Genomic DNA, 25,284 nt, shown 5'->3' on the forward strand with positions numbered 1-25,284 from the left:
GGATCATTGGGACCTCTTTTGGGGAAGGTGCGACCTGTACAGAAAGGACGGGTTGCACTTGAACTCGAGGGGGACCAATATCCTGGCGGGGAGATTTGCAAAGGCTACTGGGGAGACTTTAAACTAGAACGGTTGGGGGGAGGGACTCAAATAGGGAAAGCTAGCAGTCAGTGTATGAGGCAGGGGGCAGAGAATGGTAGCACTCTGACCCAAAATGTAGGGGAGAGAGAAGAAAAAGACAATAAACATAGAATAAGAGAGGGTGGGTTTTCTTAAATGTGTATATTTTAATGCTAGGAGCATTGTAAGAAAGGTGGATGAGCTTAGAGTCTGGATAGACACCTGGAAGTATGATGTTGTGGCGATCAGTGAAACATGGTTGCAGGAGGGCTGTGATTGGAAACTAAATATTCCAGGACTTTGTTGCTTCAGGTGTGATAGAATTGGAGGGGCAAGAGGTGGAGGTGTTGCATTGCTTATCAGGGAAGATATTACAGCAGTGCTTTGGCAGGATAGATTAGAGGGCTCGTCTAGGGAGGCTATTTGGGTGGAACTGAGAAATGGGAAAGGGGTAGCAACACTTATAGGGGTGTATTATAGACCGCCAAATGGGGAGCGAGAATTGGAAGAACAAATATGTAAGGAGATTGCAGATATTAGTAGTAAGCACAAGGTAGTGATTGTGAGAGATTTCAATTTTCCACACATAGACTGGGAAACACATTCTGTAAATGGGCTGGATGGGTTGGAGTTTGTAAAATGTGTGCAGGATCGATTTTTGCAGCAATACATAGAAACATAGAAATTAGGTGCAGGAGTAGAGGCCATTCGGCCCTTCGAGCATGCACCACCATTCAATATGATCATGGCTGATCATCCAACTCAGTATCCCGTACCTGCCTTCTCTCCATACCCTCTGATCCCCTTAGCCACAAGGGCCACATCTAACTCCCTCTTAAATATAGCCAATGAACTGGCCTCGACTACCCTCTGTGGCAGAGAGTTCCAGAGATTCACCACTCTCTGTGTGAAAAAAGTTCTCCTCATCTCGGTTTTAAAGGATTTCCCCCTTATCCTTAAGCTGTGACCCCTTGTCCTGGACTTCCCCAACATCGGGAGCAATCTTCCTGCATCTAGCCTGTCCAACCCATTAAGAATTTTGTAAGTTTCCATAAGATCCCCTCTCAATCTCCTAAATTCTAGAGAGTATAAACCAAGTCTATCCAGTCTTTCTTCATAAAACAGTCCTGGCATCCCAGGAATCAGTCTGGTGAACCGTCTCTGCACTCCCTCTATGGCAATAATGTCCTTCCTCAGATTTGGAGACCAAAACTGTACCCAATACTCCAGGGTGTGGTCTCACCAAGACCCTGTACAACTGCAGTAGAACCTCCCTGCTCCTATACTCAAATCCTTTTGCTATGAAAGCTAACATACCATTCGCTTTCTTCACTGCCTGCTGCACCTGCATGCCTACTTTCAATGACTGGTGTACCATGACACCCAGGTCTCGCTGCATCTCCCCTTTTCCTAGTCGGCCACCATTTAGATAATAGTCTGCTTTCCTGTTTTTGCCACCAATATGGATAACCTCACATTTATCCACATTATACTGCATCTGCCAAACATTTGCCCACTCACCCAGCCTATCCAAGTCACCTTGCAGTCTCCTAGCATCCTCCTCTCAGCTAACACTGCCCCCCAGCTTAGTGTCATCTGCAAACTTGGAGATATTGCCTTCAATTCCCTCATCCAGATCATTAATATCATTAATAACATAGAGTTACCTACTAGAGAAGGGGCGGTGCTGGACCTCCTGTTAGGAAATGAGACGGGTCAGGTGGCAGAGGTATGCGTTGGGGAACAGTTCGGGTCCAGTGATCACAATACCATTAGTTTCAATATAATTATGGAGAGGGTCAGAACTGGACCTAGGGTTGAGATTTTTGATTGGAGAAAGGCTAACTTTGAGGAGTTGCGAAAGGATTTAAAAGGAGTGAATTGGGACATTTTGTTTTATGAGAAAGATGTGGAAGAGAAATGGAGGACATTTAAAGGTGAAATTTTAAGAGTACAGAATCTTTATGTCCCTGTTCGGTTGAAAGGAAATAGTAAAAATTGGAAAGTGCAATGGTTTTCAAGGGAAATTGGACATCTTGTTCGGAAAAAGAGGGAGATCTACAATAATTATAGGTAGCATGGAGTAAATGAGGTGCTTGAGGAGTATAAAGAATGTAAAAAGAATCTTAAGAAAGAAATTAGAAAAGCTAAAAGAAGATATGAGGTTGCTTTGGGTGAAAGTAAATCCAAAGGGTTTCTACAGCTATATTAATAGCAAAAGGATAACGAGGGATAAAATTGGTCCATTAGAGAGTCAGAGTGGACAGCTATCTGCAGAGCCAAAAGAGATGGGGGAGATATTGAACAATTTCTTTTCTTCGGTACTCACCAAGGAGAAGGATATTGAATTATGTGAGGTAAGGGAAACAAGTAGAGTAGCTATGGAAACTATGAGATTCAAAGAAGAGGAAGTACTGACACTTTTGAAAAATATAAAAGTGGATAAGTCTCCAGGTCCGGACAGGATATCCCCTAGGACATTGAGGGAAGTTAGTGTAGAAATAGCCGGGGCTATGACAGAAATATTTCAAATGTCATTAGAACCGGGAATAGTGCCGGAGGATTGGCGTACTGCGCATGTTGTTCCATTGTTTAAAAAGGGTTCTAAGAGTAAACCTAGCAATTAGAGACTCTGTTAGTTTGTCATCAGAGCTGGGCAAAATAATGGAAAGGATACTTAGAGATAATATATATAAGCATCTGGATAAACAGGATCTGATTAGGAACAGTCAACATGGATTTGTGCCTGGAAGGTCATGTTTGACTAATCTTCTTGAATATTTTGAAGAGGTTGCTCGGGAAATTGATGAGGGTAAAGCAGTGGATGTTGTCTATATGGACTTCAGTAAGGCCTTTGACAAGGTTCCTCATGGAAGATTGGTTAAGAAGGTTCAATTGTTGGGTATTAATGGTGGAGTAGCAAGATGGATTCAACAGTGGCTGAATGGGAGATGCCAGAGAGTAATGGTGGATGGCTGTTTGTCAGGTTGGAGGCCAGTGACTAGTGGGGTGCCACAGGGATCTGTGTTGGGTCCACTGTTGTTTGTCATGTACATCAATGATCTGGATGATGGTGTGGTAAATTGGATTAGTAAGTATGCAAATAATACTAAGATAGGTGGTGTTGTGGATAATGAAGTAGATTTTCAAAGTCTACAGAGAGATTTATGCCAGTTGGAAGAGTGGGCTGAATGATGGCAGATGGAGTTTAATGCTGATAAGTGTGAGGTGCTACATCTTGGCAGAACAAATCAAAATAGGACGTACATGGTAAATGGTAGTGAATTGAGGAATGCAGTTGAACAGAGGGATCTAGGACTAACTGTGCACAGTTCCCTGAAGGTGGAATCTCATATACAGTGCATTGAGAAAGTATTCAGACCCCTTCACTTTTTCCACATTTTGTTACATTACAGCCTTATTCTAAAATTGGTTACAGTCATTTTTTTTAATCATCAATCTACGCACAATACCTAATAATATAAAAGCGAAAACAGGTGTTTAGTAATTATTGCAAAATAATTAAAAATAAATAACTGAAAAATCACATTTACGTAAGTATTCAGACCCTTTGCTGTGACTTAAATTGAGCTTTGGTGCATCGTGTTTCCATTGATTATCCTTGAGATGTTTCTACAACTTGACAAGTGGTAAATTAAATTGATTGTACATGATTTGGAAAGGCACACACCTGTCTATATAAGGTCCCACAGTTGACAGTGCATGTCAGAGCAAAAAACAAGCCATGAAGACGAAGGAATTGTCTGTAGACCTCCGAGACAGGATTGTGTTCAGACACAGATCTGGGGAAAACATTTTTTGGAGCATTGCAGGTCCCGAAGAGCACAGTGGCCTCCGTCATTCTTAAATAGAACTTTGAAACCACCAGGAGTCTTCATAGAGCAATCGGGGGAGAAGGGCCTTAGGATAGAGACTTACTAACATATTCAGGGAGGTGACCAAGAACCCGATGGTCACTCTGACAGAGCTCCAGAGTTCCTCTGTGGAGATGGGAGAAACTTCCAGAACTATATCTGCAGCACTCCACCAATCAGGCCTTTATTGTAGAGTGGCCAGAAAGAAGCCACTCCTCAGTTAAAGGCACATGACAGCCCGCGTGGAGTTTGCCAAAAGGCACCTAAACAAGATTCCCTGGCCTGATGAAACCAAGATTGAACTCTTTGGCCTGAATGCCAAGTGTCACGTCTAGAGGAAACCAGGCACCGCTCATCACCTGGCCAATAGCATATCTAAGGTGAAGCATTGTGGTGGCAGCTTCATGCTGTAGGGATGTTTTTCAGTGGTAGGAACTGGGAGACCAGTCAGGATCGAGGTAAAGATGAACGGAGCAAAGTATAGAGAGATCCTTGATGAAAACCTGCTCCAGAGCGTTCAGGACCTCGGACTGGGGCAGACGTTCACCTTCCAACAGGACAACGACCTAAAGCTCACGTCCAAGACAACGCAAGAGTGGCTTTGTGACAAGTCTGTGAATGTCCTTGAGTGGCCCAGTCAGAGCCTTGACTTGAACCCGATCGAACATCTCTGGAGGGATCTGAAAATAGCTGTGCATCGACGCGCCCCATCCAACCTGACAGAGCTTGAGATGATCTGCAGAGAAGAATGGGATAAATTACCCAAATACAGGTGTGCCAAGCTTGTAGCGTCATACCCAAGAAAACTTGAGGCTGTAATCACTGCCAAAGTTGCCTCAATAAAGTACTGAGTAAAGGGTCTGAATACTTATGTAAATGTGATCTTTCAGTTATTTATTTTTAATTATTTTCACTTTTTTTAATTGTGGGCTATTGTGTGTAGATTGCTGATTAAAAAAAAAGAATTTAATCCATTTTAGAATAAGGCTGTAAAGTAACAAAATGTGGAAAAAGTGAAGGGGTCTGAATACTTTCTGAATGCACTGTAGATAGGGTGGTAAAGAAAGCTTTTGGTGTGCTGGCCTTTATAAATCAGAGCATTGAGTATAGAAGTTGGGATGTAATGTTAAAATTGTACAAGGCATTGGTGAGGCCAATTCCGGAGTATGGGGTACAATTTTGGTCGCCTAATTATAGGAAAGATGTCAACAAAATAGAGAGAGTACAGAGGAGATTTACTAGAATGTTGCCTGGGTTTCAGCAACTAAGTTACAGAGAATGGTTGAACAAGTTAGGTCTTTATTCTTTGGAGCGCAGAAGGTTAAGGGGGGACTTGATAGAGGTCTTTAAAATGATGAGAGGGATAGACAGAGTTGACGTGGATAAGCTTTTCGCACTGAGAGTAGGGAAGATTCAAACGAGGACATGGCTTGAGAATTAAGGGACAGAAGTTTAGGGGTAACATGAGGGGGAACTTCTTTACTCAGAGAGTGGTAGCGGTGTGGAATGAGCTTCCCGTGAAGGTGGTGGAGGCCGGTTCGATTTTATCATCTAAAAATAAATTGGATAGTTATATGGACGGGAAAGGAATGGAGGGTTATGGTCTGAGCGCAGGTAGATGGGACTAGGGGAAAATACGTGTTCGGCACGGACTAGAAGGGCTGAGATGGCCTGTTTCCATGCTGTAATTGTTATATGGTTATATGGAAGTAGAGGGATCGCTATGCTTTCTTAGCCAGAGCTTCGATGTGGCTGGTCCAGGACAAATTGCTGGTGATATTTACTCTGGGGAACTTGAAGTTTTTGACCATCTCTACTTTGGCACCATCACTGTATGCCAGGGTGTGTTTGGCTTTGTCTCCAGCTGTTGATCACAATCTCCGTTGTCTTGCTGACGTTGCGGGAGAAATGATTAAATTGGCACCACATGGCACCTCTCTCCTTCCTGTACTCTACCCTGTTATTATTTGATATCGGGATCACTACCATGGTGTCGTCTGCAAAATTGTGAATTGAGTTGGATTGGTATTTGGTTGCAGAGTCATTCAAGAGTGTATGAGTATAGTAAGGGGCTGAGAACGCATCCTTTTGGGGCACAATTATTGTGACATTTCGTGGAGGATGATTTGCCCTTTCTTGATCTCTGTCTACATCACAATGGTCAGTCTATCGACTTACATCTACAATACAACCACAGTTATCTGGACTTCACATCCTCCCACCCTGCCTCTTGCAAAGATGCTGGCCCCTACCCTCAATTCCTCCATCTGCTCCCCAGATGAGGCTTCCTGTTCCAAGAGATCAGGGATGACTCTTTCTTTAGTAAACATGGTTTCCCCCCCGGCTGTGTTATACATGGATTCCCTCACCCATGTGTCCCCTGTGTCCTGTAGTTTTGCCCCCCCCCCCTCCTCCTCCCCCAGACAGAACAAGGACAGTTCTCCTGGTCCTCATCTTTCATCCCACCATTCTCTGCATCCAATATATCATCTGCCAATATTTCCGCCACCTTCAACATGATCTCATCACCAACATTTAGTGCCCTTAGTACCTTGCGCAGAGACTGCTCCCTCTGCAAATCCTTGGTTCACTCATATCCTCTCACCCAAACTACCCCTTTCCCCAGGTACTTTCCCCTACAACTGCTCTCATACCTCCTCCCCCACTTCCATCCAGCGACCCCAGCAGTTATTCCAGTTGCGAGAGAGAGGTTCACATGCATCACCTCCAACCCCATCTACAGCATCCGGTGTTCCCGATGTGGCCTCCTTTATATTGGTGAGACCAACCATAGACACGGCGACCGTTTCATTGAACACTTGAGCTCGGTCTGTCAAAGTCTGCTGTAAATCTCGATTATATTGTCATCGTCATCCAGTGCGAAAACAAGCCCTTTGACCCAACTTGCCCACACTGACCAAGGTGCCCATCTATATTAGTCTCACCTACCTGCGTTTGGTTCATATCCTTCTAAACCTTTCCTATCCATATATGTCCAAATGTCATTTAAATGTTGCGATAGTACATGCCTCAACAACGTCCTCTGGCAGCTCACTCCGTATACCCACCACCCTTTGTGTGAAACAGTTGTCCCTTTTAAATCTTTCCCCCTCACCTGGATCTTGATTCCCCGAATAACATGGTGACTGAAACTGAACAAGATACTCCAAATGTGGTCTCACCAATGTCTTGTACAACTGTTACATACCAACTTCTATATTTAATACTCTGCCTGATGAAGGCCAATGCACCAAAAGGTTTCTTGAATACCCTATCTACCTGTGATGCCACTTTTAAGGAACTGCTAGACTAAGTGGGACCTGTTGGGTCCCAGCTGCACACGGGAGGGCTGGTCCCCCAACGCAATATTCCACCTCTCCACCAATTCCAATATTGGTGGCCAGTGGGGGGGTGGAGTCTGGAGCGTTAGCATAGGTGTTGTGGGTCAAGTCAAGTCAAGTCAAGCACAGTGAGTGCAGGACCAACAATTCCATTTCAATCCATTTCAAGTCAAGTCAATCCATTTCAAGTCAAGTTAATTCATTTCTAGTCAAGTCAAGTCAATCCATTTCAAGCACAAGGCAGGCCGAACAACTCATGGCATTGTCATTTCATATTCAATTTTGCATTGTAGTTTCAAGCACAGGCAGGGCAGGGCAGGCCAAACAACTCATGGCATTGTCATTTAATTTCTGCATCCTCTGCGGACTTTGCTATGGCTAACCAGGTCATGCCGTTACGAACGAACATAGCTATGCCATGATGTCTGTAAGTGGTGTGACCGGACAGGGTATACCCAGGAAGTTTCAGGAAGTTCTTGTTTTCGGTGTGATTCTCCTGCAGTAGAACTATAGTTGCCTCATTTTTGGAGCAGTTGGGCTTGTAAATGGAGCAGCTGGTATGTACACTCTGGAGTTTAGAAGGATGAGAGGGTATCTCATTTAAACATATAAGATTGTTAAGGGTTTGGACACGCTAGAGGCAGGAAACATGTTCCCGATGTTGGAGAATTCCAGAACCAGGGGCCACAGTTTAAGACCCAGGAGTAAGCCATTTAGAACGGAGACGAGGAAACACTTTTTCTCACAGAGTTGTGAGTCTGTGGAATACTCTGCCTCAGAGGGCGGTGGAGGCAGGTTCTCTGGATGCTATCAAGAGAGAGCTAGATAGGGCTCTTAAAAATAACGGAGTCAGGGGATATGGGGAGCAGGTAGGAACGGGGTACTGATTGGGGATGATCTGCCATGATCACATTGAATTGAAGGGCCGAATGGCCTACTCTGCACATATATTGCCTCTTGTATATTGTTTTTGATGGCAATCTGTTCGATGACGTTGAGCTTGGCGGTGGTAAGGCCTTCAGCATTGAGCTGCAGCAGCGTTAAACCTCGACAGTTGACAGTGTTTAACGGTGTGGCCTGGCCTGGGGGAAGCATGGTTTTCAGCGGTCTGCAGACCCGGTAAAGACATTGGTTTCACTTTGTGGGCTTATGGGCCTGTAAGCTACTCGTGGAGGAGGCCGCGTAGAGGCTGTCTTTGTCTCCCCCAAATGGGTGGATCACAACCAAAGTGCAAGACACCACCATCATCAACATTTACAAGCCGTCTCCGAGCAGGTTGGTCCCAACATCTCTGCCAGATGTCCCAGTCCCTGCCGTGTATGCTGGTGATTTCAACAGCCATCATACAGACTGGGCATACATCAGCTCCAAAGCCGACAGCGACATCCTGGCAGAATGGTCCTCGACCGCCGATGCAACACTCCTGTACGACCCAAAGGAGCCACGCACTTTCTACACTGCACGCTGGAACAGCACCACCAACCCGGACCTGGCCTTCGCACAATGTCGCAACAACGAACCGCTCCCAGTAAGATGCATCCTGGACAGGTTTCCCCGATCACACCATCGATCATCGCTCATAACCATTCCATCTCTGGTCCAGCCCGTGGAAGGGAAAGACGTCAAGACGTGGAACTTCCAGAAAGCAAACTGGGTCGGCTTCACACAACAAGTGAATAAGGAAGTCGCTGGCCTCCCACACCCACGCCCCACTATCCTGAACAACGACTACGATTCATACTGCAAGATGCTGCTGGCCGCATCCCCCGCCCGTGGTGTACGTAAAGCCTATGTTCCCTGCTGGGATGACCAATGTGATAACCTACTTCGCGCCCACACACAATCCACAGGGACAAAGCAACAAACGACCTAGTCTGCAGACTAAATGAGAAACACAGGCAAAGATGGATGGAGACAGTGGAATCAATTGATTTCACACACTCCAGCCGTCAGGCGTGGCAGACCATGAACAAGCTGATGGGCAGGTGGACAACCCCAGCACAGGGTCCCATCGCTGCAAATTCCATCACGTTGCTACTGCTGAGTGACGTCCGCTTCCCCAACGCAGACAAGGACTTCACCAGAACAACATCGGCGAGAGTCCACGAGCTGCACAGGCCCCCGAGCTGCGACTCCAACCTAGCCCACGATTTCACAACACAAGAAATGGAGCAGGCCATCCGACTGCTGTAAACCGGCAAGGCACCAGGCACCGACTGCTGGAAACCAGCAAGGCACCAGGCACCGACTGCTGGAAACCGCAAGGCACCAGGCACCGACTGCTGGAAACCGGCAAGGCACCAGGCACCGACGGCTGGAAACCACCAAGGCACCAGGCACTGGCGACATCCACCAAGGCACCAGGCACTGACGGCTGGAAACCGGCAAGGCACCAGGCACTGACGGCTGGAAACCGGCAAGGCACCAGGCACCGACTGAAACCAGCAAGGCAACCACCGACTGCTGGAAACCAAGGCACCAGGCACCGACGGCTGGAAACCGGCAAGGCACCAGGCACTGACGGCATCCACCAAGGCACCTGACGGCTGGAAACCAGCAAGGCACCAGGCACTGACGGCATCTACCAAGGCGCCAGGCACTGACGGCTGGAAACCAGCAAGGCACCAGGCACTGACGGCTGGAAACCAGCAAGGCACCAGGCACTGACGGCTGGAAACCAGCAAGGCACCAGGCACCGACTGCTGGAAACCAGCAAGGCACCAGGCACCGACGGCTGGAAACCGGCAAGGCACCAGGCACTGGCAGCATCCACCAGGGCAAGAAGGCAACTGACTGGCTGTGCCCCTTCCTCTCCACGTGTTTCCGCTGCCTGAAGCAACCAAAGATCTGGCGCCGTGCCAAGGCGATCGCTCTGCCGAAGCCAAACATGCTTAGCGATGACCCCAAGGGATATCGACCCATCTCACTGCTGTGTGTTCGATACAAGATCCTGGAACGTCTCCTCCACACACGTCTCAATCCAGTGATCGACCCCCAGCTGCCTAAAGAACAGGCTGGCTTCCGAAGCGGTAGGTCAACGGCGGACCAGGTGACCCTCCTGTGCCAAGACATAGAGGACAGCTTCAGGGGAGAAGGCTGGCGCTGTCGGCTTGGACCTCACGGCTGCATATGATACTCTCTGGCTGCGTGGACTGCACATGAAGCTTCTGGAAGCCATCCCAGACAAGCACATGGTGAGCTGCATCATGGAGATGTTGAGCAACGGCAGCTTCAGGCTATACACCAGCAACGGGCAATGCAGCAGGTGAGGAAATGCAAGAACAGCTTCCCTCAGGGCTCAGTGTTGGCACCAATGCTGTTCAACATCTACATCCATGACCTGCCTGCAACCCAGTCATTGAAGTATGGCTATGCTGATGACCTGGCCATCCTACTCAGTAAGCCATCCTGGGAAGCACAGAGAGTGGTGAATCTCTGGAACTCTCTGCCACAGAGGGTAGTTGAGGCCAGTTCATTGGCTATATTTAAGAGGGAGTTAGATGTAGCCCTTGTGGCTAAAGGGATCAGGGGGTATGGAGAGAAGGCAGGTACGGGATACTGAGTTGGATGATCAGCCATGATCATATTGAATGGCGGTGCAGGCTCGAAGGGCCGAATGGCCTACTCCTGCACCTAATTTCTATGTTTCTATGTTTCTAAGAGGGCCTCTCTGAAGACATGAACATACCTGAGGAACTGGTGGTGCCTTAAGCTCAGCATGGGTAAGCCGACATCTTCAATGTTCCACCTCAACAACAGGGAAGTGACCAGCGAGATGAACGTCATGGTGGATAGCGCCCGGTTACGGTCCCAGCTCGTCCCCACGTACCTCGGTGTGAAGCTCGACAGAACGTTGTCATTCAAACAACACCTGGAAGGTGCCAAGACAAAGACAAGCGCCCGTGCCGCACTGATACGCCGTTCTATCCAGCACCACATGGGGAGCCACGACGAAGACACTACGCATGTCTACAGTGGCCCTGGTGTTCTCAGCCGCCGAGTACTGCGCCCTGGCCTGTGCCGTAGCCCTCATGCAGAGAAGCTGGATGCTGCCCTCAACAGCGCCCTGCGGACTGTCTCCAGATGCCCACGTGCCGCCCCAGTAAACCAACTGCCCGTCCCCGCTGGCATCGCCCCAGCCAACATCAGACGAGAAGCAGCCACGCTGGCCCTCTCTCGAAAGGCACAGACCAGTGAATCCCACCTCCTCCATCAGATGGTCACAGAGACGCCACGACGTGCCGTGCGCCTCGAGTCACGGCGCCCCTTTGCCACGCAAGCCCAAGAGCTGCTCTGCACAACACCGGCTGACACTTCCAAGGCCGCCTGGGTCAAGGCGAGATGGAGAGACCAGTGGAAGTCAGCGGAACCATCTAGGCTACACCATTACATCAATGACCCCATGGACATCCCTGGCCAGGACCTGCCTCGAAAGCAGTGGACAACCCTCAACTGCTTGAGGACAGGCGTCGGACGCTATGGAGTAGCGATGAAGAGGTGCGGCCTCGTGGACAATGAGCGCCTCCTGTGAGTGTGGGAACCCAACACAGACGGTGAAGCACATAGTCACCAGTTGCCCCAAACACCGGCCACCGAATGGTGAACGAGGTCTGATTGACCTGGACGATGACACGTTGCCTTGGCTTGCCTCAACAGAGCTGCAGGTCTAAAAGACATACGACAGAAGAAGAAGTCATTTCATTTCTAATTTTGCATTGCAGTTTCAAGCACAGGCAGGGCAGGCCAAACAACTCATCTTTTTTTCATTTAATTTCCATTGCCATTTCAGTTTCAGTTCAGTCAAGTCTTCAGAAGGGGCATTACCTTCATCATGGTGATTGACAGGTGAAGCGGGCCAATCAGCTGATCTCAAAATATTTTAAGCACTCATAAAGTTTTTATTTTTCATCGATCGGAAAAATCCTCCGGGCTGCCTCAGCGGAAAAGGACTGTGGGTAAGGGCCAAAAATCATAGCGATATAGGGTAGCGTTTTTTCTAAAATCAATATACAGCGCAGACAGGAAGTGGTCAAGATGAAACTTTTAGTTATATAGATGAACCTGCACGCCTAGATCCCTCTGCTCTACAACTCTCCCCAGGGCCCTATCATTCACTGTGTAGGTCCAGCCCGAGTTTGACTTCCCAAAATGCAACACCTTGCACTTATCTGTATTAAATTTAATTAACCATTCCTCAGACCACCTGGCCAATCGATCAAGACCCTGCTGCAATTTTTGATAACCATCTTCGCTCTCGACGATGCCACCCCCTTTCCAGTCGTCTGCAAACTTACTAATCATGTATTGTATGTTCTCATCCAAATTGTTGATATAAACCACAAACAGCAATGGACACAGCTGTGGTGAGGCACACCGCTAGTCACAGGCCTCTAGTCCGATTCATCAGACTATTGCCGACCATTTTAACTCCCTTCCCATTCCCATATGGACCTTTCTGTCCTGGGCCTCCTCCATTGTCAGAGTGAGGCCACGCGCAAGCTGGAGGAACAGCACCTTGGGCAGCTTATGGTATGAGCATTGAATTCTCCAATTTTAGGCAACTAACAAAGCAAGCCCCCCCCCCCCCCCCCCCTTCTTTCCCCACCTGTTCCACCCCTTCCACCTAGATTGCAGGCCTTTGAAGAGAAATGCACAACATTCCACCCTCCAGTCATCACCCACCTTACCTTGGTCAACAAAGATACAACTAAGGTAACTTCAAGTAGCCCTTGCATTCCCACTCTCCATCCCTCCCCTTCCCAGTTCTCCGACCAGTCTTACTGTCCCCCGATTACATTTTATCTCAGTTTGCTTTGTTGTCACCTTCTCCCAGCTAACAATGATCTATTGATCTCTATTCCCTTTGCCCTGTTTTCACACCTTCACACTTCCTTATCTATCTATCTCCCTCCCCCCTGACGTCAGTGACCCGAAATGTCACCCATTCTTCACTCCAGAGATGCTGCCTGGTCCTGCTGAGTTATTCAGCAACACAGTTACTCAGTTAAGGCCCTGTCCCTCTTTCCCGAGTAACTCACCAACTCTCCCGAGTTTTCCCCTTGATTCGAATGCGGAGAATTACGGTAATAGCCATTCGTAGGAACTCGGGGCTATTTTTTTAAACTCATGGACATTTTTCAACATGTTGAAAAAAAATCCCGACTTACCTGATGCCCCAAGTTCCTACAGCTGGCATTACGAGCCGCTACGAAACATCTACGGACTCCTACGAGCTCGCTTCCGACATTCCACGACATTCCCCGAGTTCGAATCAAGAGCAAAACTCGGGAAAGTTTGTGAGTAACTCGGGAAGGTGGGACAGGGCCTTTACTGTCTTGTGGCTTCCTCCCACACTCCAAAGACGTCCAGATTTGTATGTTAATTGGCTTGGGTTTGTGTACATGGTATAAGCGTAAAATGTCTCCAGTATGTGTAGGATCGTGTTAATGTGCGGGGATCACTGGTCGGTGCGGACTCGGTTCCTGTTCCCGCATGGTATGAAGGCGTTCCCTGAAGGTGAAATCTCATGTAGATAGGGTGGTAAAGAAAGCTTTTGGTGTGCTGGCCTTTATAAATCGGAGCATTGAGTATAGAAGTTGGGATATAATGTTACAATTGTACAAGGCATTGGTGAGGCCAAATCTGGAGTATGGTGTACAATTTTGGTCGCCTAATTATAGGAAAGATGTCAACAAAATAGAGAGAGTACAGAGGAGATTTACTAGAATGTTGCCTGGGTTTCAACACCTAAGTTACAGAGAATGTTGAACAAGTTAGGTATTTATTCTTTGAGCGCAGAAGGTTAAGGGGGGACTTGATAGAGGTCTTTAAAATGATGAGAGGGATAGACAAGTTGACGTGGATAAGCCTTTTCCATTGAGAGTAGGGAAGATTCAAACAAGAGGACATGACTTGAGAATGAAGGGACAAAAGTTTAGGGGTAACATGAGGGGGAACTTCTTTACTCAGAGAGTGGTAGCTGTGGAATGAGTTTCCAGTGGAAGTGGTGGAGGCAGGTTCGATTTTATCATTTAAAAATAAATTGGATAGTTATATGGACGGGAAAGGAATGGAGGGTTATGGTCTGAGTGCAGGTAGATGGGACTAGGGGAGAATACGTGTTTGGCATGGACTAGAAGGGCTGAGATGGCCCGTTTCCATGCTGTAATTGTTATATTGTTATATGGTTATATGGTATCTCTAAACTAAACTAATCGCTTACACTCTGGCAGACCCAGTCAAATCAAGATAAAATCACCTATTGGACTCCAGCATTTTGTGTCTATCTTCAGTGTAAACCAGCATCTGCAGTTCCTTCCTACACTTTACCACAACCCAATTAACCTGTGTGATCTCCTCACATATTTTCTCTTCTAAATCCCCCTGACTATTGGAGGGTCTAATCTAATTGAAGTGATCACCTCCATCTTATTTCCAAGTTCTCCCCACATTGCTTCACTGGATGTTGCCTCAAGAATATCCTCTCTAAGTAGTGCTTGATTGATTGAATTGATTGAAAGATACAGCATGGAAATGGGCCCTTCAGCCCGCCATCCATGCTGACCATCCATCACTGGTTCACACTAGTTCCATGTTATCTTACTTTCGCATCCACTAGGATCTGGTCAGGTCGGGGGGGAGTTCCCCCCGCCACAGGTACCATGTAATCCCGTGCAACCTGCTCCATGGTCAGATAGTCGGCGACTAAACCGTCTCCCCACCTAGTTTGCCAGGTGAGGAGGGGGCTGTTGACCCCCAGCAGGACCAAAAACAAGACCTGTCAAAGCGCAGATGAGCTTCTAGTGAGCCAACGGCCATTCACACTTCATTAGAAGTTGTGATCACTGTTGTACATGGCGTTGTAAGGAATGAGCACGTGCAGGATAGTGTTAATGTGCGGACTCTGGGGGTGCTGTATCTCTATACTAACCATATAACCATATAACAATTACAGCACGGAAACCGGCCATCTCGGCCCTACAAGTCCGTGCCGAACAAACTTTTTTCCCTTAGTCCCACCTGCCTGCACTCATACCATAACCTTCCATTCCCTTCTCATCCATATGCCTATCCAATTTATTTTTAAATGATACCAATGAACCTGCCTCCACCACTTCCACTGGAAGCTCATTCCACACTGCTACCACTCTCTGAGTAAAGAAGTTCCCCCTCATATTACCCCTAAACTTCTGTCCCTTATTTCTGAAGTCATGTCCTCTTGTTTGAATCTTCCCTATTCTCAAAGGGAAAAGCTTGTCCACATCACTCCAGATTTGGTCTCACCAATGCCTTGTACAAATCAATGATTTCACCATATAAATTCTTCAGCCATCGCCGTTAGTTCCAACATCCCAAAGCCTCACAAAGCAGTTCAAACACTCACTTGACTTGAGTTTCCCATCTTCCGAATCCTTCTACTTGTAGCTGGGTTTTACCTGCTCAGCTGCCCTGCCCCAGGTCCCATGCAGCCACTCCTGCTCTGGGACTGCTGCATTGTTGGCCTGCAGCATTGGTGCAGCAAGTCATCTTGTGAATCAACGTTGATACATGTATCTGCAAACATGCCAGATAAACATGTCTTTTGTGTACAAAGACTTACAGGTTTGTAGGTTGTGTAGGAAGGAACTGCAGGTGCTGGTTTAAACCAAAGATAGACACAAAATGCTGGAGTAATTCAGCGGGCCAGATAGCATCTCTGGAGAGAAGGAATCGGTGACGTTTCGAGTCAGTCTGAAGAAGGATTTAGACCAGAAACATCACCCACTCCTTGTATCCAGAGATGCTGCCTGTCCCGCTGAGTTACTCCAGCATTTTGTGTTAATCCAGGTTTGTAGGTTAATTGGCTTTGGTAATAGTTGCAAATCTCCCTAGTGTATAGGATAGTGCTGGTGTACAGGATGGTCGCTGGTCGATGCAGACTCGGGGAGCTGAAAGGCCTGTTTCAGTGCTGTATCTCTAAACTGAACTACAACTAAGCTTTTTCACACAAAGGGTGGTGGGTGTATGGAACAAGTTGCCTGAGGAGGTACTTGAGGCTGGGACTATCCCAACGTTTAAGAAACAGTTGGACAGGTACATAGATAGGACAAGTTTGGAGGGATATGGAGCAAATGCAGGCAAGTGGGACTGGTGTAGCTGGGACATGTTGGGCGGGGTGGGCAAGTTGGGCCAAAGGGCCTGTTTCCACACTGTATCACTCTATGACTATGACTCGAAATTAAACTACTTTGAAACTTACAGAATTATGCCCACTGTTCCAACAATGTTCCTCCACCGATATTTCCACCATATTTCCACCAGTTCCATATATACAGGAAGATCATGTACTAATCTGTCTCCTTTGGTCTGAAATATATCTTGAATGCACTTAACAAATGCCACCCAAACTGACCCCTTGCTGTTGGACAGTCTCACTCAATATTGGGAAAGTTAAAGTCCCCACTTACTGTTTCCCACTGAGTCAGGGTCCCGACTTGAAACATTGAATGTCCTTTCCTTGGCACAGATGCTGCCTGACCCATTGAGAGTAATGCCCCTGTCCCATTTAGGAAACCTGAACAGAAACCTCTGGAGACTTTGGGCCTCACCCAAGGGTTCCATGCGGTTCCCGGAGGTTTTTGTCAGTCTGAAACCACTTTCGACGATTAGGGAGACTGACAAAAACCTCCGGGAACCGCACGGAAACCTTGGGTGGGGCGCAAAGTCTCCAGAGGTTTCCGTTCAGGTTTCCCTAAGTGGGACAGGGGCATTACTATACTCCATTTTATTGTAACCCTATTGTTTTAGTTTCAGTTTAAATTAGTTTAGAGATACAGCATGGAAACAGGCCTTTCCGCCCACTCCGACCATCACATAGTTCTATGTTATCCCACTCTCTCATCCACTCCCTACACACTAGGGACAATTTACAGAGGCCAATTAACCTACAAACCGTCACATCTTTAGGATGTGGGAGGAAGCCGGAGCACGAGAGGAAACCCACGCGGTCACAGCGAGGATGTTTCCGACTACACATGGACAGCACCCGAGGTCAGGATCGAACCTGGGTCTCTGGAGCTGTGCCTATTGTCTATTGCCCACTGCCCTTTCACACCTTTCTGCAATGTGCTTATTTGTTCCTCTCATGCTCGTGGGTGGCCTTCCGCAGAGTCCAGCAAAGTGATTGTCCTCAATTATTCCTAGCATCTGCCCACATGATCAAGTATAAGTTTATTGTTACATACACAAGTACAGTGAACGTGTGCAGTGGCACCACAGGCCTCACACTCTTTTAGAAGGAGGTGAGGAGGAACTTCTTTACTCACAGGGTAGTTAATCTGTGGAACTCATTGCCACAGAGGGCTGTGGAGGCCAAGTCAGTGGATATTTTCAAGGCAGAGATAGGCAAATTCTGGATTTAAACTGGTGTTAAGGGCTATGGGGAGAAGGCAGGAAAATGGGATTAGGATGCAGAGATCAGCCATGATTGAATGGCAGTGTACACTCGATGGCCTAATTCCACTCCTATAACTTGTGAACCACACACACACACTAAAACAAACGATACATAAATTATACATAACATTCTAAAAGAATGAACTGAGCAAAAAAATCGAGTAATTTGTTAAAAAATATAAGTAGTTGAGTTTATTGTCACGTGGTACAGTGGAAAGTTTGTAATTGTGTACACTGTAACCATATAACCATATAACAATTACAGCACGGAAACAGGCCATCTCGGCCCTACAAGTCCGTGCCGAACAACTTTTTTTTCCCCTTAGTCCCACCTGCCTGCACTCATACCACCCACCCTCCATTTCCCTTCTCATCCATATGCCTATCCAATTTATTTTTAAATGATACCAATGAACCTGCCTCCACCACTTCCACTGGAAGCTCATTCCACACAGCTACCACTCTCTGAGTAAAGAAGTTCCCCCTCATATTACCCCTAAACTTCTGTCCCTTAATTCTGAAGTCATGTCCTCTTGTTTGAATCTTCCCTATTCTCAAAGGGAAAAGCTTGTCCACATCAACTCTGTCTATCCCTCTCATCATTTTAAAGACCTCTATCAAGTCCCCCCTTAACCTTCTGCGCTACAGAGAATAAAGACCTAACTTATTCAACCTTTCTCTGTAACTTAGTTGTTGAAACCCAGGCAACATTCTAGTAAATCTCCTCTGTACTCTCTCTATTTTGTTGACATCCTTCCTATAATTGGGCGACCAAAATTGTACACCATACTCCAGATTTGGTCTCACCAATCACCAACTCCAGTCAGCGGAAAGACTATACATGATTACAATCCAGCTGTGTACAGTGTACTGATACAGGATCAAGTGAATAATGTGTATTGTTACTGGTGAATAGAGGTTTAAGAGAGAGGGGGATTGTAATGAGTGATTGTAGTTGTACTTCTGGGACCAGCACAGAGTCACCTGGCCTGCTGGGCAGTTTAATTATTAGTAACAGCAACCTCTGCAGAACAATGCAGGAGGTGGGCAGGTGTGTTCTGCTGTCGAGGGAAGGTTAGGGTTGTATAGGTTAGTTCAGGAACATTACGGGGTGAAGGAAAGAGCGTTCACGTCGTGGCCCTGTTTCCACCACCATGCACAAGTAGCACAAGAGGCACAAGACAGGCACCATTGTACGCAGATGCCGAGACGTGTGTTCAACTCTGGCTGAACAACTTCTAATCTTGTGTGTGAGTCGATAAGAAGGAACATTATTATTAGAGGATAGTACGGCCTTGTTTTAGTTCAGTTTAGTTTTGAGATATAGCATGGAAACAGGCCCTTCATCCCACCAAGTCTACTCGTGCTAGGGCCAATTTACAATTGTGCCAAGCCAATCAAACTACAAACCCGATGATAGACACAAAAAGCTGGAGTAACAGCAGGATAGGCAGCATCTCCGGAGAGAAGGAATATGTGACTTTTCTGGTCGGGAAAGGTCTGAAGAAGGGTCTCGACCAGAAACGTCACCCATTCCTTCTCTCCTGAGATGCTACCTGTCCCGCTGAGTTACTCCAGCTTTTTGTGTCTATCTTCAGTTTAAACCAGCACCTGCAGTTCATGTACATTTAACCTACAAACCTGTGCGTTTTAGTGTGGGGAGGGGGAAACCCCCGGAGAAACTCACGTAGGTAACGGAGAGAACGTACAAACTCCACACAGACAGCACCCGTAGTCAGGATCGAACCTGGGACTCTGGCTCTGTGAGGCAGCAACTCTACCGCTGCGCCACCGTGCCCTTCAGGAGGTTCTCTGTAAGTATTGCTGTATATCTACGATCATACACTTGTACTGAACTAAGATTGTGCGTATGTATCGTAATACCTTTACTGAACTGTATGCAGAAAAGGAATCTCGCTGTATGTCGGCACATTTGACAATAAAGAACCATTGAACACTCTGTCACGTCTAAAACGTTTACATCCAGAAACATTAATATGCCCGACTGTTCCCTTCATTGTCTTAACACAGAGCGGGCTGTGATTCTTAAAGAGAAATCAGCCCTTGTTATGTATGTTGTAGAGTGTCTATTACTGGCCCATTGCAATGATTATGTAACCACCCTTCCTCTCCCCCTCTCCTTCCCTTCTCCCTCCCCCTCCCTCTCCTCCTCCCTCGCCCCCTCACTCTCCCCCTCTCTCCCTCCCCTTTCCTTCTCTCTCCCTCTCCCTCCTTCTCCACCTCCCCCCCTCTCCCCCTCTCCCCCCTCTCCCCCTCTCTCTCTCTCTCCCTCTCTCCCCCTCTCCCCCTGTCTCCCACTCTCCCCCTTCCTCCCCCCCTCTCCCCCCTCTCCCTCTCTCTCCCCTCTCTCCCTCTCCCCCTCTCTCCCTCTCTCTCCCCTCTCTCTCTCCCTCTCCTCCTCTCTCTCCCCCTCTCTCCCTCTCCCCCCTTCCCTCTCTCTCTCTCTCTCTCTCCCTCTCTCCCTCTCCCCCTCTCCCCCTCTCTCTCTCTCTCCCTCTCCCCCCCTCTCCCCCTCTCTCCCCTCCTCTCTCTCCCTCTCTCTCCCTCTCTCCCCCTCCCCCCCCTCCCCCTCCCTCTCCCCCCCTCCCCCTCTCCCCCTCCCCCCTCTCCCCCTCTCCCCCTCTCCCCTCTCCCCTCTCTCCCCTCTCCCCCCTCCCCTCCCCTCTCCCCTCTCCCCCTCTCCCCCTCTCCCCCTCTCCGCTCTCACTCTCTCTCCCCTCTCTCTCCCTCTCTCCCTCTCCCTCCCTCTCCCCCTCTCCCTCCCTCTCCCCCTCTCTCCCTCCCCCTCTCTCTCCTCCCTCTCCCTCTCTCTCCCTCTCTCCCTCCCCCCTCTCTCCCCTCTCTCCTCTCTCCCTCCCTCTCTCCCTCTCTCTCCCTCTCTCCAGTTGGAGGTATCTACACTGTGATTCAAACGAAGGCGAAGGTCACAACAGATGAATGGAATGACAACTACTTTCTGATGGGTCCGTACTTTGAGCACAACGTCAGGACGCAGGTGGAGCTGGAGGTACCCCAGAACCCCGTGATCAAACGGACCATTGATTCGATGAACTCCAAGGGCTGTAAGGTACTACACGTGTCGTGAGTAAGACTTGAGCTGAAGGAAAGAATGAATGAATGATACTTCATTATCACATGTGACATCTTTGTTCTACACACACGTAATGCAAAGAGTTGCCTCGTGGGCAGCAGGATGACACAGCGGTAGAGTTGCTGCCTCACAGCCCCAGAGACCCGGGTCCGATCCCGACTACGGGTGCTGTCTGTACGGAGTTTGCACGTTCTCCCCGTGACCTGCGTGGGTTTTCTCCGAGAACTTCGGTTTCCTCCCACACTCGAAAGACGTACAGGTTTGTAGGTTAGACAGACACAAAAAGCTGGAGTAACTCAGCGGGACAGGCAGCATCTTTGGAGATGAAGCGCCGAAACATCACCCATTCCTTGTTTGACGAAGGGTCCCGACCAGAAACGTCACCCATTCCTTCTCTCCAGAGATGCTGCCTGTCCCGATGAGTTACTCCAGCATTTTGTGTCTATCTTTGGTACAAACCAGCATCTGCAGTTCCTTCCTACAGGTTTTTAGGATAGTGTTAATGTGCGATGATCGCTGGTCGGTGTGGATTCGGTGGGCCGAAGGGCCTGTTTCTGTGCTGTAATCTCTAAACTAAACTAAATACAGGGCACCGACAAAGTCACAAACTATTTAATTCAGTCTTTGTTCTCGGCGCCTCCTCTACGAGTCCCCCTGTTCTCGGTGGCCCCCCCTGTCCGTGTCCCCCTCTTTGTTCTCGGCGTTGTGTCCGACACCCACCAAGAGCCCATCAGACCCCGGCACCCATGCCCGTGACCTTACACTGATCTTCCGCAATGAGATTCGCTCCTTCATTTGAATGTTCAATGAATGGCCAATGAATGGTCATCGCAAAGCATCTTCTAACAAGCATCACATTCTATGCATCAAAAATCCATCCACCCCCTTCCCAGGCACTTTCTCTGCAACTCTAAGACCTGAAGAGTTGCAGAGTTACACCTGAAGAAGGGTCTCGACCAGAAACATCACCGATCTTCTATCCAGAGATGCTGCCCGTCCCGTCCCGTCCTGTCCCGTCCCGTCCCGCTGAGTTACTCCAGCATTTTGTGTCCACCTGTATACCTCTTGAAAGCTAAAGAAAGCTAATGGAATGTTGGCCTTCATAACAAGAGGATTTCAGTATAGGAGTAAAGAGGTTCTTCTGCAGTTGTATAGGTATCTGGTGAGACCACATCTGGAGTATTGTGTACAGTTTTGGTCTCCTAATTTGAGGAAGGACATCCTTGTGATTGAGGCAGTGCAGCGTAGGTTCACGAGATTGATCCCTGGGATGGCGGGACTGTCACATGAGGAAAGATTGAAAAGACTAGGCTTGTATTCACTGGAGTTTAGAAGGATGAGGGGAGATCTTATAGAAACATATTAAATTATAAAAGGACTGGACAAGCTAGATGCAGGAAAAATGTTCCCAATGTTGGGCAAGTCCAGAACCAGGGGCCACAGTCTGGTTTCAAGTGGTGTCAAGGGATATGGGGAGAAGGCAGGCAAAGGTTATTGATAGGGGACGATCAGCCATGATCATATTGAATGGCAGTGCTGGCTCGAAGGGCCGAATGGCCTCCTCCTGCACCTATTTTCTATGTTTCTATGTTTCTTCCCTCATATTCACTGATGGACCACACCAGTCTTTCCAGGTTAGACAGGGGGTCACTTGCACCTCCTCTAACCTCATTTCATAGGCATGCAGGGTGGTAACAGGTCCTTAAGCTCAACTTACCCCCGGCGACCAAGTCCCATCTGTACTAGTCCAAACATTTCAACTCCCGTTCCCATATTGACCTTTCTATCCTGGGTCTCTTTATTGCCAGAATGAGGCCACACACAAACTCATATTCTTCTTTTATAGCTTACAGTCCAACAGTCCACCCTACCCCTCTCACTTCCCTGTACATACCCACACCTACGTCCTGCTCTGCACCTATTTCTCCCTCTATCTCCCACCTTCCCTGTCACCCTGCTCTTTTCCCCTCTTCCAATCATCAATCTCCCATCCCCGAGTCTCTCCCTTCCCTTTTATCCCTCTCTTTTTCCTCACTGTCCCATTCCACCTGTATACCGTCCTCCAGTTTTACATTTAACTCCTCCACTCATCTCCTTATCTGACCTCCTGCCTCTAGCCTTTGTCACTTACTCCACCCATCTCTCATCCATATCCACCTATCCACCACTTGCCAGGCTTTGTCCCACCCCCCACCTCTCTTCACCAACTTTCTCTTCCTCCCCCACCGCCCTCTCAACGACAATCAGTGTGAAGAAGGGTCCACCCCGATACGTCACCTTTCCATTTCCACCACAGATGCTGCCTGACCCACTGAGTTCTGCTGACACATTGTGTTTTGTTCAAGATTCCAACAACAGTCGCTGGTCAGGCCGCATTTGGAGTACCGTGAGCAGGATCAGGCACCAGATATGGGGAAGGATGTGCTGGCTGTGGAGAGGGGCCAGAGGAGATTTAGAAACATAGAAATTAGGTGCAGGAGTAGGCCATTCGGCCCTTCGAGCCTGCACCATTCGCCATTCAATATGATCATGGCTGATCATCCAACTCAGTATCCTGTACCTGCCTTCTCTCCATATCCCCTGATCCCTTTAGCCACAAGGGCCACATCTAACTCCCTCTTAAATATAGCCAATTAACTGGCCTCGACTACCCTCTGTGGCAGAGAGTTCCAGAGATTCACCACTCTCTGTGTGAAAAAAGTTCTTCTCATCTCAGTTTTAAAGGATTTCCCCCTTATCCTTAAGCTGTGACCCCTTGTCCTGGACTTCCCCAACATCGGGAGCAATCTTCCTGCATCTAGCCTGTCCCAACCCCTTAAGAATTTTGTAAGTTTCTATAAGATCCCCTCTCAATCTCCTAAATTCTAGAGAGTATAAACCAAGTCTATCCAGTCTTTCTTCATAAGACAGTCCTGACATCCCAGGAATCAGTCTAGTGAACCGTCTCTGCACTCCCTCTATGGCAATAATGTCTGGACTCGCCCAACATTGGGAACATTTTTCCTGCATCTAGCTTGTCCAGTCCTTTTATAATTTAATATGTTTCTATAAGATCTTCCCTCATCCTTCTAAACTCCAGTGAATACAAGCCTAGACTTTTCAATCTTTCCTCAAGATTGACAGGAAACAGGACAAGGAGACAGGAGCAAGGGATTAGGAGGCAGAGATCAGCCATGATTGAATGGCGGAGTAAACTCAATGGCCGAATGACCTAATTCTACTCCTATAACCTTTGAACGTGAGCTTGTGAACTGTAATTCCTTGTGTCTCCATTTTGTAGCCTCTACACATTCCTGGCAAGACCAGCATTAATTGCTCATCTGTGATGGTGGTGAATCATCTGCTTGAGCCACAGCAGGTGTTTAATTCAGAGTTACAAGGCTTCTGTCTACCGAGTTTGCAGCGACCAGCCATCACCCCCACAGGTTATACCCTACACACTAGGAACAATTTTACAACAGCCGATTAATCTGCAAACCTGTACACATCTTTGGAGTGTGTGAGGAAGCCACAGCACCCAGAGACAACCCACGCAGTCACAGGGGGAAACGTACAAACTCCATACAGACAGCACCCACAGTCAGGATCAACTCTGCCCCAGTCCTTCTGGGGAAGATATTCCCACATGCTGTTGGGGGGGGGGGGGGGGGGGGGGGGGGGGGGCAGGACTTCGAACCAGTGACGATGAAGGAAAGTTGATATAGTGTAGCTGAATTTTGTTTATTATTGTCACATAACTGAAGCTCAGTGAAATGCGTTTATTTGTGTGCTATCCAGTCAAAGAAAGGACTGTGCAATCAGGCCTGCCACAGTGCATAGATAAAGGGTAAAGGACACAACATTTAGTGCAAATAGATAACATTGAAGTCCTCATTAACGATAGATCAACTGTCTTACATAGAAACATAGAAAATAGGTGCAGGAGTAGGCCATTCGGCCCTTCGAGCCTGCACCGCCATTCAATATATGATCATGGCTGATCACCCAACTCAGTATCCTGTGCCTGCCTTCTCTCCATACCCCCTGATCCCTTTAGCCACAAGGGTCACATCTAACTCCCTCTTAAATATAGCCAATGAACTGGCCTCAACTACAGTCTGTGGCAGAGAATTCCAGAGATTCACCACTCTCTGTGTAAAAAATGTTTTTCTCATCTAGGTCCTAAAAAATTACCCCCTTATCCTTAAACTGTGACCCCTTGTTCTGGACTTTCCCAACATCGGGAACAATCTTCCTGCATCTAGCCAGTCCAACCCCTTAAGAATTTTGTACGTTTCTATAAGATCCCCCCCTCAATTCTAAATTTGAGCGAGTACAAGCCGAGTCTATCCGGTAGGCGGCGCGACTCTCGTCAGCAGCGGCCTCTGCAGCCCGTCTGCGTTTTTATTATTTTCTGTCTATG

At 47.8% G+C, this 25,284-nt stretch overlaps 1 protein-coding gene across 5 annotated transcripts in view; it reads left to right on the forward strand.

Moving 5' to 3' along the window:
• LOC129694815 (glycogen [starch] synthase, muscle-like) overlaps positions 1-25,284 on the forward strand; it is a 220,717-nt gene that overhangs the window by 34,557 nt on the left and 160,876 nt on the right. For all 5 annotated transcript variants that reach the window (XM_055631573.1, XM_055631575.1, XM_055631572.1 and 2 more), the window contains exon 2: positions 20,677-20,858. In XM_055631573.1, the coding sequence (XP_055487548.1) occupies positions 20,677-20,858 (182 nt within the window). The remainder of the gene's footprint in view (positions 1-20,676; positions 20,859-25,284) is intronic.

The sequence above is a fragment of the Leucoraja erinacea genome, unplaced genomic scaffold (assembly GCF_028641065.1).
Source record: "Leucoraja erinacea ecotype New England unplaced genomic scaffold, Leri_hhj_1 Leri_80S, whole genome shotgun sequence".
Classification (NCBI taxonomy): domain Eukaryota; kingdom Metazoa; phylum Chordata; class Chondrichthyes; order Rajiformes; family Rajidae; genus Leucoraja; species Leucoraja erinaceus.